Consider the following 12584-nt stretch of genomic DNA (forward strand, 5'->3'; position numbering starts at 1 on the left):
AATGTGTGTGCCGTAGGAGCCAGGGAAAAGAAACTCTCATACATCTCTATTACTGTGGAATTAACAAAATTAACACTAAATACGATGGTCAGATCCCATTCACAGACAAGCATTTATCAGCTGGGGAACCTCGGTGCCTAGAGATCTGACTTCACATTATTGTTTCATTTTCTATCTCTAGAGCATCTGTTTTTATTTATACCATGGAAAAAAAAGAAAACTAAGCCAGATTGCTCCTTTATAACAGAATGGCAAAATAAAGAGGAAAACATTGAGAAGAGTGACCGAAACAGCCCAAAATATCCTAGGCAATGCCTTCAGTTGAATGTCTCTCTCCTGGCAGGACTACCTAAGACCTGATAAACTCAATTTGGGATTGACCCCAAACCACGGTTTATCTTACCATAAAACTCTTATTTTGACCTACTTATATGCTTGGATAGGCCTCTTTGACACAAGTTAGAATGCCCTTGATATGTACAAACTGTGCCAACACACTAATCATTTCATCCTATACAAACTTAAATATTAAAACAACATTCCATACTGAAATGCAAGTAAACTGTGTCTGAATCAGTAATATTGCCAGACGCAAAAGGTAGCATCGGAGCAGGTCAAGAAAATGGCTGTTCCTATTGTGGGAAGAGTAAGAGAAAAGGAATGAATAAGTTACTTAGCTGTTTGTGGTTTGTATAATGAAGGAGACATCAAACAAGCAAAGTGAGCTGTAAGACAGATTGGGACTAGTTACCAATCTGGGAGGCATTTATCATCCAAGTAATAACTGAAACCATGAGATGAACAATGTAAGGCAGTGAAAGCAGAAGGAGCAGGAGATGGAAAATTGAGCCTAGGCGGATACATACAGGAAAAGGGAGAAAGAAGAACCACCGAATGAAAAAGGATAGAAGAGTGAAAACATTAATATCAAAGAAGCTAAAGGAGGAAAAAGTTCCATCAAATAGAAAGCAAAATGTCAAATGCTAGAGAAAGGTAATGAAAATTTCCACAAGTCAAACTGTTTCTGAAGTGACTTTTAATACAATAGTGAGACTAGAAGCCCAAGAGTAAGGGGTTAAAAAATAAGGCAAAAAAAATAGAAACTGGTTCAAACACTCAAGAAAAATACAGAGGGTTCCTCCTAAATATGCAGGACACTGAATAGACTACTTTTTGACCATGACAGCCTGTACTGACAAGGACCTGAACTTGGCCTTACTAGATCTTTCTACTTTGGATTCAGTTGTTTCCATTTGCTTTCACATTCAAACCTCTTCACATAACTTTATCCTCTTTTGCTAGACAAGGTATCTCACACTTTTACTAAGAAATACTGACTGAAATAAGAGCAGATTTCTCATTTGATAAGAAATGAGCATCACAAGACTGCACAGCGCTGAAATGAATATCAGATCTCATAAAGCATACCTTTCACAAGGTGAGAAGTCAATAAGTTGCACCCCCTGGTGGCTGAATCGCTGAATTTGTTTGAATTTTTCTCCCCCCCATAAAGCAATTCCTCTTTGATGGAACGTAGCCAAGTAAGTTCCCTTTGGGGACCAGCGCACATAGGTTTCTGTCCATCTCTGTGGAAATGGGTACCAACATTAACAAACAAAAACTGAGAAAACAATCACATAAAAAGGAGAACTACAGAATTAAAGACTACTGCTCAGTCCTACTGAATCAAGTACCTTCATTTTTATGACCCAATTTACTTTGGCAGAAGAAAACCATAATGGACAGTTATGGAGTTATAATCTCAGAGAAAGAAAGTGACATCCTTTCACACAACTTTCATATAATGACACTTTTTAAAAAAAGGTTTTAAGAAGCATAAAATACATTACGAGCAAGATCTCTATCCAAAAGCCCAAATTTAGAGACAGATGACATAAGTATCCTTGGAAGGGTCTGGCAGGGTTCCCATACTATTGCTCTAGGAGCCCCAGAACAGCTGACTCTCACCGCTCTTTCTTCAATGGAGACTGGATCCTTCACATCATTCCAAAATATGGATGTACGATCCCCAGATTCAAAGATGACACTATACTGATCTCTGCATTCAGCCTCCTCCAGCCAATAGCGTAGATTTCCCTAGAATAACAAATCAGGACAAAATGTTTATTACATCATCAAAACATTATTTTCAATCACAAAAAATTATCAAAACAAATGATCAGTGACACGTTTGTTTTCTCTAATGGTTCTGAAGGATTTCAAAAATAGCACTTATGTGAGTAGAGCTCCAACCCTGGAGTCAGGAGGACCTGAGTTCAAATTAGGCCTCAGACACTTGACACACTTACTAGCTGTGTGACCTTGGGCAAGTCACTTAACCCCAATTGCCCTGCCTTCCTCCCTCCAAAAAAACAAACAAAAAAATAGCATTTATATATTGGGCACTGCCTTTTCAGGCCCTTGGACCTAAACTTAAAAACAAAACACCATACCAAGTCTTTGAAGGGCTGCTTCTCTGGAATGTCCCACTCATCACTGATTGTCATGTATCTGAAAGAGACCATAACCTATTATTAAACAATGTAATATTAGAGTTCACTGATTAGATAGCAGGGCTGTTATGAGTTGTTTGTATGTAGAAGGCTATAGCCAAAAGTCTGTACTCACTTGTCAAAGTCAGTAAAAAGGTTTACTCTGAACGTATGCTGTTTGTCAAGCTTGTAGCCATCAGCATTTTTAACAGCATCCAGGGCATGAGCAGGGGAGACATACTCCAGGAAAATGTAACTGTGCAAATGTGAGAAGCACAAAAGGAGAGCAGTGACTCAACCACAGTCTTTTGCATGCATTGACATATCATTAAACCTCTTTGTGACTGGACAGTTGGAATCCTTTTAACATTGTGAATAAAACCCAATAAAGATAACAGGCATAAACTCATCTGATGTCTTCCATAGGCAGCAAAATCTAACAAAATGCAGCCAAAGCAGACAGCACGAATGCCTTAGCCAGAACATAAACTCTAACCTGAAGAATGGAAACACACAAAAATATTCTCCATCTCCACAAACATAAAACAAGTGTTTAACAAACAGAAATTAAGGACAATTAGTATATTTGCTGACTACAAGTAAAATAACTAAGATATTCAAAACATGACCAATATGCTATTTCACAAAAGGGGAAAATTTCCTTATAATACAAAAAGGTTATTGGTCATTTCTCTCAAAATTCAGACTGTTACCTAGCTGCATTTCTTTTACCTTTCTCTATTGCTTCCTCAAATTTTACTACTTATTTTAAAAAACACTTCATTGACAGTTTTTTAATACTAGTTGCTTTCCCAAAACACCCACACAAAATGCATTCCTTACAAAACAATTGTATCTGACAGTATATACAGGATTGCATGCCTATAGCTTTGTCCTCCCACAAATCCCACCCCTGCCGCCCTCTCAAAAGAAGGGAATCTATCCTTAGCTTTAGCCTGACTCTTAGGGGATGACTTCAGACAGAATTCTGGGATGACACAAATTGATGCACAGTGAACCAAAAGAATAATTTATACAATGACTCAGAACTCTGATCAATGTAATGATCAACCACAAATTCAGAGAAAGAAACTTGCTACCTGCCTCCTGAAAGAGGAGTGAAGGACCAGGGTGAGAGGTCAAAAGTACAGAATAAGACAAAGATATATTCATATTCTCTCTCACTCCTTTTGGACATGGCCAATACAGAAAAATTTGTATTGCTTCACTATACATGTTTGCAAAACAGGTTTTGTTTTGGTTTTCAATTTAGGAGTAAGAAGGAAGGGAGAAAAGGTAGATTTCTGCTGATAGAAAAAAATAAACTTTAATTTTGAAAAAGCAGAATTACTGGTATTTACTTTACATCTCAACAGCATGGTGAAATACATTCACATAATTATTGGACTATTATGCTGTGCACAAACCTGTGTTTCTTGCTATTCTTTTTTAAAGTGGTTAGGTTTTCTTGCTTGTTAAAAAAAGGTAAAATTGTGTTTTTAGCCTTCTTAAAATTCATCCAACTTGCATTTGTGGCTAAATGTTTGAATTGTAGAATTGTATTTGAATTGTGATAGCAGTTAAGACAAAACTGGATTTCTGCAAGTGATCAACCAGCTTACAAGATCCACAATGTTATTTCCTTTTCTCTTTCTCTAGCTGTTTGCCTTGTGGCAGACTGATATGGGGGAGTGGTACCCCTGAAAAGGATAACTGACGTTTTTCATTACTCACCCTTTAGTTTTTCCATCTTCTTCTGGGTAATAATCATTGGTTATTTTTCCAAACTTGGAAAAGATCTTGTGGATGACATTCTTCAATTTCTCAAGACGGTCAGGTCCTACCTGAGGGACATTGTCCACCACTATGACAGAATCAATTCCATCAGCTTCCTGTGGTCTATCTTTGAGTACATCTCCCAGCAATTCTGTAAAAGTTAAAAGATATGAATTTACCAAGATGAAAAAAAATTCTCATGCATACACATGCACGCACTCTCTCTCTCTCTCTATGGAATAATTCCCCAAACTTAAAAGTCAAAACAATTTATGAATTAATCAGAACTCTTACTTTTTTTTAATTTTAAGTTCTAAATTCTCTCTTTTCCTCTCCCACTCTCATCCTAATGAGAAGGTAAGAGATACAAAGCCCATACAAATATGTACAGTTATACAAAACAAATTCTTGAATTAGCCATGAAAGGGAGGAAAGGAAAAAAGGGAAAGATGGAAGAAATGAAAAGAAATAAACATATGCCTCAATCTGCTCTCCCAGTCCATCACCGCTCTATCAGGAAGTAGGCAGATTTCATCGTGACTCCTTTGGAATTAGTCATTACGTTGATCAGAGTTTAGAATTCATGGTCCAGTTTACCTTCTGAGATCCTCTCTACCTAATCTGTCACAAACTCTTCACCCTCTCCACACAGATAATTTCCTTCACGATCCTCTAATTTGTTTATGTCTGAATCATGAACCCATTTGGAGCTTATCGTGGTACATGGCTACAAGGTACCTAATTTCTACCAGACTGTATTTTAGTTTCCCAATGGTTTTTGTCAAACACACTTTGAACAAAAAGATTCTCAATTACTAACAGAGATAGCACACTATTTTCAAGATCTTAAAACACACACATCAAGGAATTATGATTGCCTTAAATCCAGGCTCCCATTTACTTTCTCAGAAAGACAGGAAATAATCATAACATTATATTAACTCATCAAAAATGATGGGCAAATGATAGGAAATGTGATTTAAGAGAAAATGCCAACAGGAAAGTAATGCAAACACGGAACAAGAGTCTAAGGAAAAAAAACTAACATTTTGAATTTCTATAAGCCAACTTAATTTCAAACTTTCTCTTGCTATTTATAGGAAAAAATTAATTATAATGTTGCAGTGAAACCATTAGCAAAAGTTTACGAAAGTTTGACATGTCAGATGCTACAGTGCAAAGCCTTTAGTTAGAAATCACATTCTCACCCAGTACATGGCAAAGAAATGTTATTTTAATATATTCTCTAGTTAATCATGAATAATTTGATTTTAACTTAATAACAGAAAAAAATGAGGGAGATACCACCATACTCCTTGTTACAGAATCTTTTATTTTGTCTTTTGATTTAGTCTTTCATCAGGAGAAAAGCAGGAGAAAAGAAAGGCCCCGATTCACTAGAAATGAGGGACGGTAAGGTACATGCTACTTCAACAGAGCTCGTCCCTCCCTTCCGGCAACTAGTACACAAAACACTTTCTTTATAAAGTAAATGCATGAGGGACAAGGATCAGAAAAAGCATTTTTTCCTGAACTATTCAGGGTAGAGAGATCTTTGTAACGAGATCAACAAAGCACTATTATTGCACATAGTACACAGTCATATAGCAGAACACGCACATAACTGTGCTATATAGAATTCTTGCTGTGTAATCTATTTCTTGACCCTTTTGACTAGGACACCTGTCTTTTGCTGTTAATTTAGAATAAGACTAACTCTGTTCAGCCTGGCAATGGGGTAATCTCACAATATTATTATTTCTATAAAGTTAAATCAGTTTCTGATTTGAGCCAATTGCCATTTAATGCCAATGTACAGCTTTAAGTCCAGCATTGGGGAAATCTTATTTTTAATCAAGGGCATTGACTTAGAGAAAGAACTTAAATTTTATTTTCTATTTTCTAGAATTAGAATTATTTTCTATTTTCTAGAATCAGACTTATTTTCTAATTTGCAGGAATTCTACTTTCAATTCACCTTAAAAGTACAGGAGAAACTAAAATTCATTCAAAAAGTGTAATAAATGCAAAAAAAGATTCAGCTTCAAATCACAGCTAGTCTTGAGGGAAAAGCTTCATTTGTGGAGAAGGCAGACTATGGGAAGGAAAAGGAAAAAAGAAGGAAGACAGAAAAATGAGGAAGGGAAAAGACAAACTAGAACCAAAGTGGAGTCAATTGGGGGGATAGTTAAATAAAGTGTGGTGTGTAAAAAGTAATGGAATATTCCTATGAAGCATGAAGAAAATGATGAATTCATGAATTCATGTAGAGCTAAGAAAGCAGAAGCTAAAACCAAAACAACAATAATGTAAATGAAAGCAACAGAAAGACATCAAAATTCAAAATCAACGTAGTTGAGTATTCTTGGTTTTAGGAAAACTTTTGGCAGAGTAGTAGTAAATGTTGCAAAATTCTGCACATACTCAAAATGGTTGCTGTGTTGGCTGGTGTTGTTACTTAAATGTTTTTCTTTCTAAGAAGGAGGATTCTAGTAGGAGGCAGGTTACTGGAAAATGACTTCAGTATAAAAAAGCAAAGACAAAACCAAACAAAATGCATTGATAAAACTTTTTGGGAGAGATGCAAAAGTAAAGAAAGTCAAGTGTGACTTTAGCTGGTTCTTGGAGAGAAGGCTTCGGTGTAATCACCTATTAGTTAACAAGCTTCAAAATAGTTAACCTCCATTCATAGCTCTGAAAATTATTCCAGGCCTTAAACCTTCAGAAACCTCAAAAAGCATTATCACCAGAGCTGTGGTAGTAGAAAGAGGGCACAACGGGCAACTCTTGATTTTTAATCCTATTACAAGCTCTGTGATCTTGGGGAAGTCAATAAATGTCTCTGAGCCTCAGTTTCCTCATTTTCCCATCTGTTGCTCTTACCTCATAGCATTACGAGGAACAAGTGATAATTATGTGAGCTGTTCAGTAAATCTCACTATGCTACACTATCTGAAGAAACGGAATATGGCTGCCTTAAGTAATAGGGTTGGCATCACTCTCAAATTATCTCACCCACTTTGCTATTTCCATATTGAAATTAAGAATACCATCCCTAACGGCTCTTTTTTCCTTAAAAATCTTTCATAAAATTCTACTTCTAGTGGATTAACAGAATGGATTGTTTCAGGGTACAGAAACAAGTGCTGTCATGATATTATTGAAATGTCAGGTCCTAAAAGTCAAGAATCCCATTAGCTAGCTAGCTGCCTATACGCTCTGGTACTATAAGAGATCTTCTTAAACAAGATGGGCCTGCCAAACAATGACATCATTAGGCATAGTTCCAGCAATAGCTTTTATTTAGGAACTCAGCTAAATCTATCAAAACTGAGGTTACACAAAATTTTAAAACAACATTACAAGAATAACGGCTTGTCATAAATATACTTACCTATGCTAAATCTAATTATAATTCTAATTTTTCTTTATTACCTTGAATATTTGAATACACAAAATAACAAAGAGGTCAGAAAAAGACTGGTTGATGTAATTTCCCTTGCTGCAAGTAAATTTCTAAAATTTATGAAGGATGAAAAATGTAAGGGCGTATTACAAATGAAGAACATCAGTTAAGAACAGAAGGCAATTTTCTTTATTCCTAACTAAAGGGTATCCAAATACTTTCAAGATTTACTCTTTTAAAAATTATTTCAAAGACTATCATTCTAAATGTAAAACGTGATAATAGGTTAAAATCAAAGTCAAAGAAGACCAAAGAAGTAGAAGATAAAGATGCTACATATCAAGCTCTCAGCTTTAAAGAAATACCTGGTACATTTACTATGTAAAATTCAATCAAATCCTTGGGCTTAGTTTTAAAACTGGCATACTATACAATTAAATTGCCTGTTAAGCCTGCTCAGCTTTTATAAGGTTTGCATCTTATGCAAGTCAGTTTTTATACAGACTGATGCAATTCCTCCCACAATTATAAAGACTTGACTATGTCTTATTACAAGCACCTACCATTTTTACAAGTAGCTCATAAAAAAAAAAGTAGTAGCTATATGAAGAGAGAAAAATGGAACATAGTGGATAGTCTACCTCAAAGCTAGAAAGACTTGAATTCAACTCTTTCCTCTGACATATACTAGCAGTGTAACTCTGGGAGTCTTTAACTTCTTTGTGTTGGACTACATGACCCACTAAGCCAAGTTTGCCAGGCCTGGAGTCAGAAAAGCCCGAGTTCAAATCCAAACTCATGACATAAGCAAGTCATAAGCAAACATAACCTGTTTGCCTCAGTTTCCTAAACATTAAATGGGTTTAACAGTAGCTTCAATCTCCCAAGGCTGTCAAAAGGAACAAATGAGATTAACATATGCAAAGTCCTTTTCAAACTTAAAGAGATAAATGCTCGCTATTATAATCTCTAAGGTGCAGTCCTACATGCTAAGTCCCTGAAAACCCAAAATTATTTCAAATCTGCTACAAATTCTTTGTCAAACTGCATCTACACCTTGAATTAATTCATGAATATTAAAAATGTATTATGAAGAATTCCCTTTTGATATATTTCAATTGCAGTACCAATACTATGACACTGAAATTATATTTTTTTAGTTTTAATTCAATGAATGGTTGATTGTAATGGACTATTCTTTTTAATTTACAAGGCATCAACAATTTTGTACATTCTATTTTTTAGTCAGACAGTGTGATAAAAGAGCAATAGATTTAACAAACAAAAGATATGAGTCTGAATTCCATTTCTGCTACTAATCAATTCATTCTGAGGAAGCAATTTAACCTTTTTGCATATCATTTTCCTCAGCTATAAAATGAAAGTGTCAGATTATAAATAAAAACAACTTTGAAAGGCTTTAAAACTCTAACAAATGTAATGACAAAAAGCAATTCCAGAGGGTCAAAGATGAAGAGATGTGTTGGACTTAAAATGCAGATAGATCCATCTTTTGGACATGGCCAATGTGGGAATTTATTTTGCTTGGCTATGCATATTTGTTATGAAGCTTTGATTTTTTCTTTTTTTTTCCAACTTGGGGAGAGGTGGAAAAGAAAATAAAAGCTTCTTAATTGGAAAAAGTAATCAACACAAATTAAAGCTGTCCAATCAGGAAAAAAGAGGCTGGATTTGATAATCTCCCTTCATAGATTAACTGCTAGAGGGGACCCCAGAAATAATGAAATTGAAGCCCATGGAGGCAAAGATGCCTCCTATCAAATAGATATTATTTTATTGGCAGATTTGGGATTTGAACCCACCGAATGGAATCATAGGTAGAGCTGAAAAGGACTTTAGGAGCCATCTGGTCCAACCCCCTCATTTGATGGATAAAAGCATCTTGTCAAAGAGAGTGTTGTGCCTCCACGGGCAGCATCCCACCCCCAAGAGAAGGGATATGTCTTCTTAAAGACAACTGGCACCCATTCTTCTGAATAGGCGGAGGACACAGAGATAAAGAAGATAAAGAGGCAGCATGACATTCAAGAAAGAGACTCATCTTCTTGAGGGTAGGGCCAGAGTTTTGGCCTTAATCTGTATCCCTACAGTGCATGGGATGTAGTATGTGCTTGAAAAATGATAGGTGACTTGACAGTTTTGGATACAGGTAACTTAGGATTGCATGTAACTGACATATGATGATGTTTTCCTTACCAACAGATATTTCCAAGAATAAAGCATAGCAGAAAGAAAGGGAGGGAGGATGGGACAAAATCTATAAAGGCAATAACATAGAAAATGATGCACAGAGGGACCTCAAAGCTGGTACTTCAGAGATTCAATAAGGGAGGAATAAAAGGATGGCCTTACTACAGTAAAGGCCCAGTTAAGATTAGATAATATAGAGTGGAATCAGGCCCTGAAAGGTGTGACAATTTACTCAAGGTAAAAAAATGAATAAATCATAGGTGGGATCTAAACTCAAATCCTGTACCCTTACTTTCTTAATCTCCCCTTCTAACTCTTAAATACAATAATCTGGTCTCTGCAGCAGTTTCCTCATCTGTAAAATGGGAATATTTGTTACCTATATTTTTCTAACTCTCAAATTTGTATTAAGGAAAGCACAAAATCCTATACGAATACCAATTATTACTATACCACACATCATTTACGGAATTTAAAACCTAGGCAGATGCTGACAGCTTGCTGCCCATTAAGAATTCTACCCTTCTCTCCACCCCCCACTATAGGAATATCTGAGATTAATGGGTTTTCTGTGTATCAATTAAAACCTTAACTAAGTGGAAGGGGAAATTAAGAAAAAGTCATAAAAATGGAACTGTTCTTAGGTTCCCTGGAAGAGAAGCATCTGTTGTAAAACCCAGAGACTAAAAATACAGTACAGCAAATATACCCAATTATCTGAAAGGAGAGGCAACCTCACCCATAGTTCTTGTAGTCAGAACCCTGTGAGTAAAACACATAATCTATTCAATCTTTTTTGTAGAAAGGAAATAAATTCTTGGAACACTGATCTACTACATTTTGGACATTTTGGACTCAAACCTGTGTAGACCAGTAGCATTTTTAAGGATCTCTCTCTCTTCCTTTTCTCCAAAAAATGAGAAAAAAATTACAATATGGAAAAAAGCTCTCACTTCAATAGAACTTAAAGAATTGGAAAAAGTGTTGCATGTGCATGATTTGATTTGTACTCACCACTGTGAAGCAGGTGATGAAACTACTCATCTTACAAATGAGGAAACTGAGGCTCGGGCACGGAAAGTAACTTGCTCAGGTCTTCCAGACTCTTCTTTCCACCCTATCCCATCCCCCAACCTCTCCTATCCACTCATTATACATATATACAGTTTCTCCGCTAATAGAAATCTGAATTAATAACAGAGAAAAAGAAATGAGTGAGTGAAACTTGGAAGTCAGGTTCGAATCCTGGCTCTAGACCACTAAGATACTTATACCTCTGAAACTTGTACTTAAAAAAAAAAATGAAATTGACCATTGTACTTTGGCATGATCAATTTCCTTTGTCACTTTATGAAACATTATGTCTAAGTTTCACCAGACTGCCAAAGGCCTGCCAGGCACAAAAAGAGGCACTTTGTAACCTTTAGTCCGTCACTTACATGCCTCAGTTTCCTCGCTTGGTGAAAACTCTTCCGATACCCTGGGTGGTAGGCAGGAAAGATAAATTGGGACTGTTGTTATTAAGGGATCATTTCAGATGGGGTGGGGGGTAGAAGCGGCTTCTTATCTCGAGGTGGGGGACGGGTCCGCCCTTCCCTGTGGATCCCTGCCCTCCCCCTCGCCCCAGCGCCCCCTCCCCCAGGCCCGGGCTCTCACCGTCCTCGCTGATGTCGTCCACGAAGCCCTCGGGGTCGCTGAAGGAGATCTCGTCCTCTTCGTTGCCATTCTCCAGGCGCCGGGGCTCGGCCTCGGCCTCCTTGCCCTGGTCTTCCTTCTCGCCCCGGGCCTCCTCCTTCTCCTCCTCCTCCTCTTTCCCTCCTCTGTCCTCTGCCTTCTCCTTCTCCTCCCGCTTCTCCTCCTTAGCCGCCGGAGGCTCCGCCTTGGGCTCGGGAACCTTCTCGGGTGGCTGCGGCTCCCCCAGAGGTGAGGACGACGGCGGCGGCGACCCGGCAGAGGCCGGATCGCCGGCGGCTTTCTCTACCGCCGAAGGCTTCGCGATTGCCTCGGGCTCCGACCCGGGCTTGGCCACCGTCACCGTGGCGGCGTCCTTTTCCCCCTTCTCCTCCGGCACGAGCACAGAAGCGGCCGCCGCCGCCTCCTGGGCCCCGGGCCCCGCAGGCCGCTCCGGTTCTTCCTCAGCGGCCTGCTGCTCCAGTTCAGCCCGCTGCTCGGCCGCTTCGGGCACCGCCACGTTCTCCGCGTCCTGCATGGGCCTTGGCGCCGCCGCTCAGCTCTCGCTGCTCCCTGGTCTAGCTACCGCCAAACTTCCGACTCTACCAGCTGCCACCGCGGGGCCCGCCGGCTCCTACTCCCAGGCCATGTGCGCCCAACCTGGAGGAAGGACCGTACCAATGGGCCTACGGCGAAGGGGAAGGTCCCACGCCCTCGTGTGTCACGGCGTGCCAGTAAGATCTCAGAGCCATAGAGATGCGTTTGGGAATGTCTCAGATACATCAATTACGGCCACAAGAGGTGGGATTTTGGTCTTCGATGCCGTTTAATCCATTAGGTCAATTACTCTCCAACTTTGGGACCCCCATTTTTGGGAAACAACTTGGTTCAGTCCAACATGGCAGTCACTCTCGCAGTGTCCCGTTAAGCGCTACGTTAACAGCCCGAACCATTTGGGAGCCTCGAAAGGGGAGGTAGAAGTTCCTTTCTTGAAAGAACCAAAAGAAAAAGAAATGTGACCCATTAGC

At 38.6% G+C, this 12584-nt stretch overlaps 1 protein-coding gene across 1 annotated transcript in view; it reads right to left on the reverse strand.

Moving 5' to 3' along the window:
* EIF3B (eukaryotic translation initiation factor 3 subunit B) overlaps window positions 1-12235 on the reverse strand; it is a 29173-nt gene extending 16938 nt beyond the window's left edge. Inside the window, exons 1-6 of the mRNA XM_036741306.1 lie at window positions 11542-12235; window positions 4227-4419; window positions 2629-2748; window positions 2454-2511; window positions 1969-2097; window positions 1429-1586 (exon numbers count right to left, since the gene is read on the reverse strand). Coding sequence (XP_036597201.1) covers window positions 1429-1586; window positions 1969-2097; window positions 2454-2511; window positions 2629-2748; window positions 4227-4419; window positions 11542-12094 — 1211 coding nt within the window. The 5' untranslated portion in view covers window positions 12095-12235. The remainder of the gene's footprint in view (window positions 1-1428; window positions 1587-1968; window positions 2098-2453; window positions 2512-2628; window positions 2749-4226; window positions 4420-11541) is intronic.
* Between the last annotated feature and the right edge of the window lie 349 nt (window positions 12236-12584).

This window comes from Trichosurus vulpecula, chromosome 1, assembly GCF_011100635.1.
Source record: "Trichosurus vulpecula isolate mTriVul1 chromosome 1, mTriVul1.pri, whole genome shotgun sequence".
In the NCBI taxonomy this organism is placed as follows: domain Eukaryota; kingdom Metazoa; phylum Chordata; class Mammalia; order Diprotodontia; family Phalangeridae; genus Trichosurus; species Trichosurus vulpecula.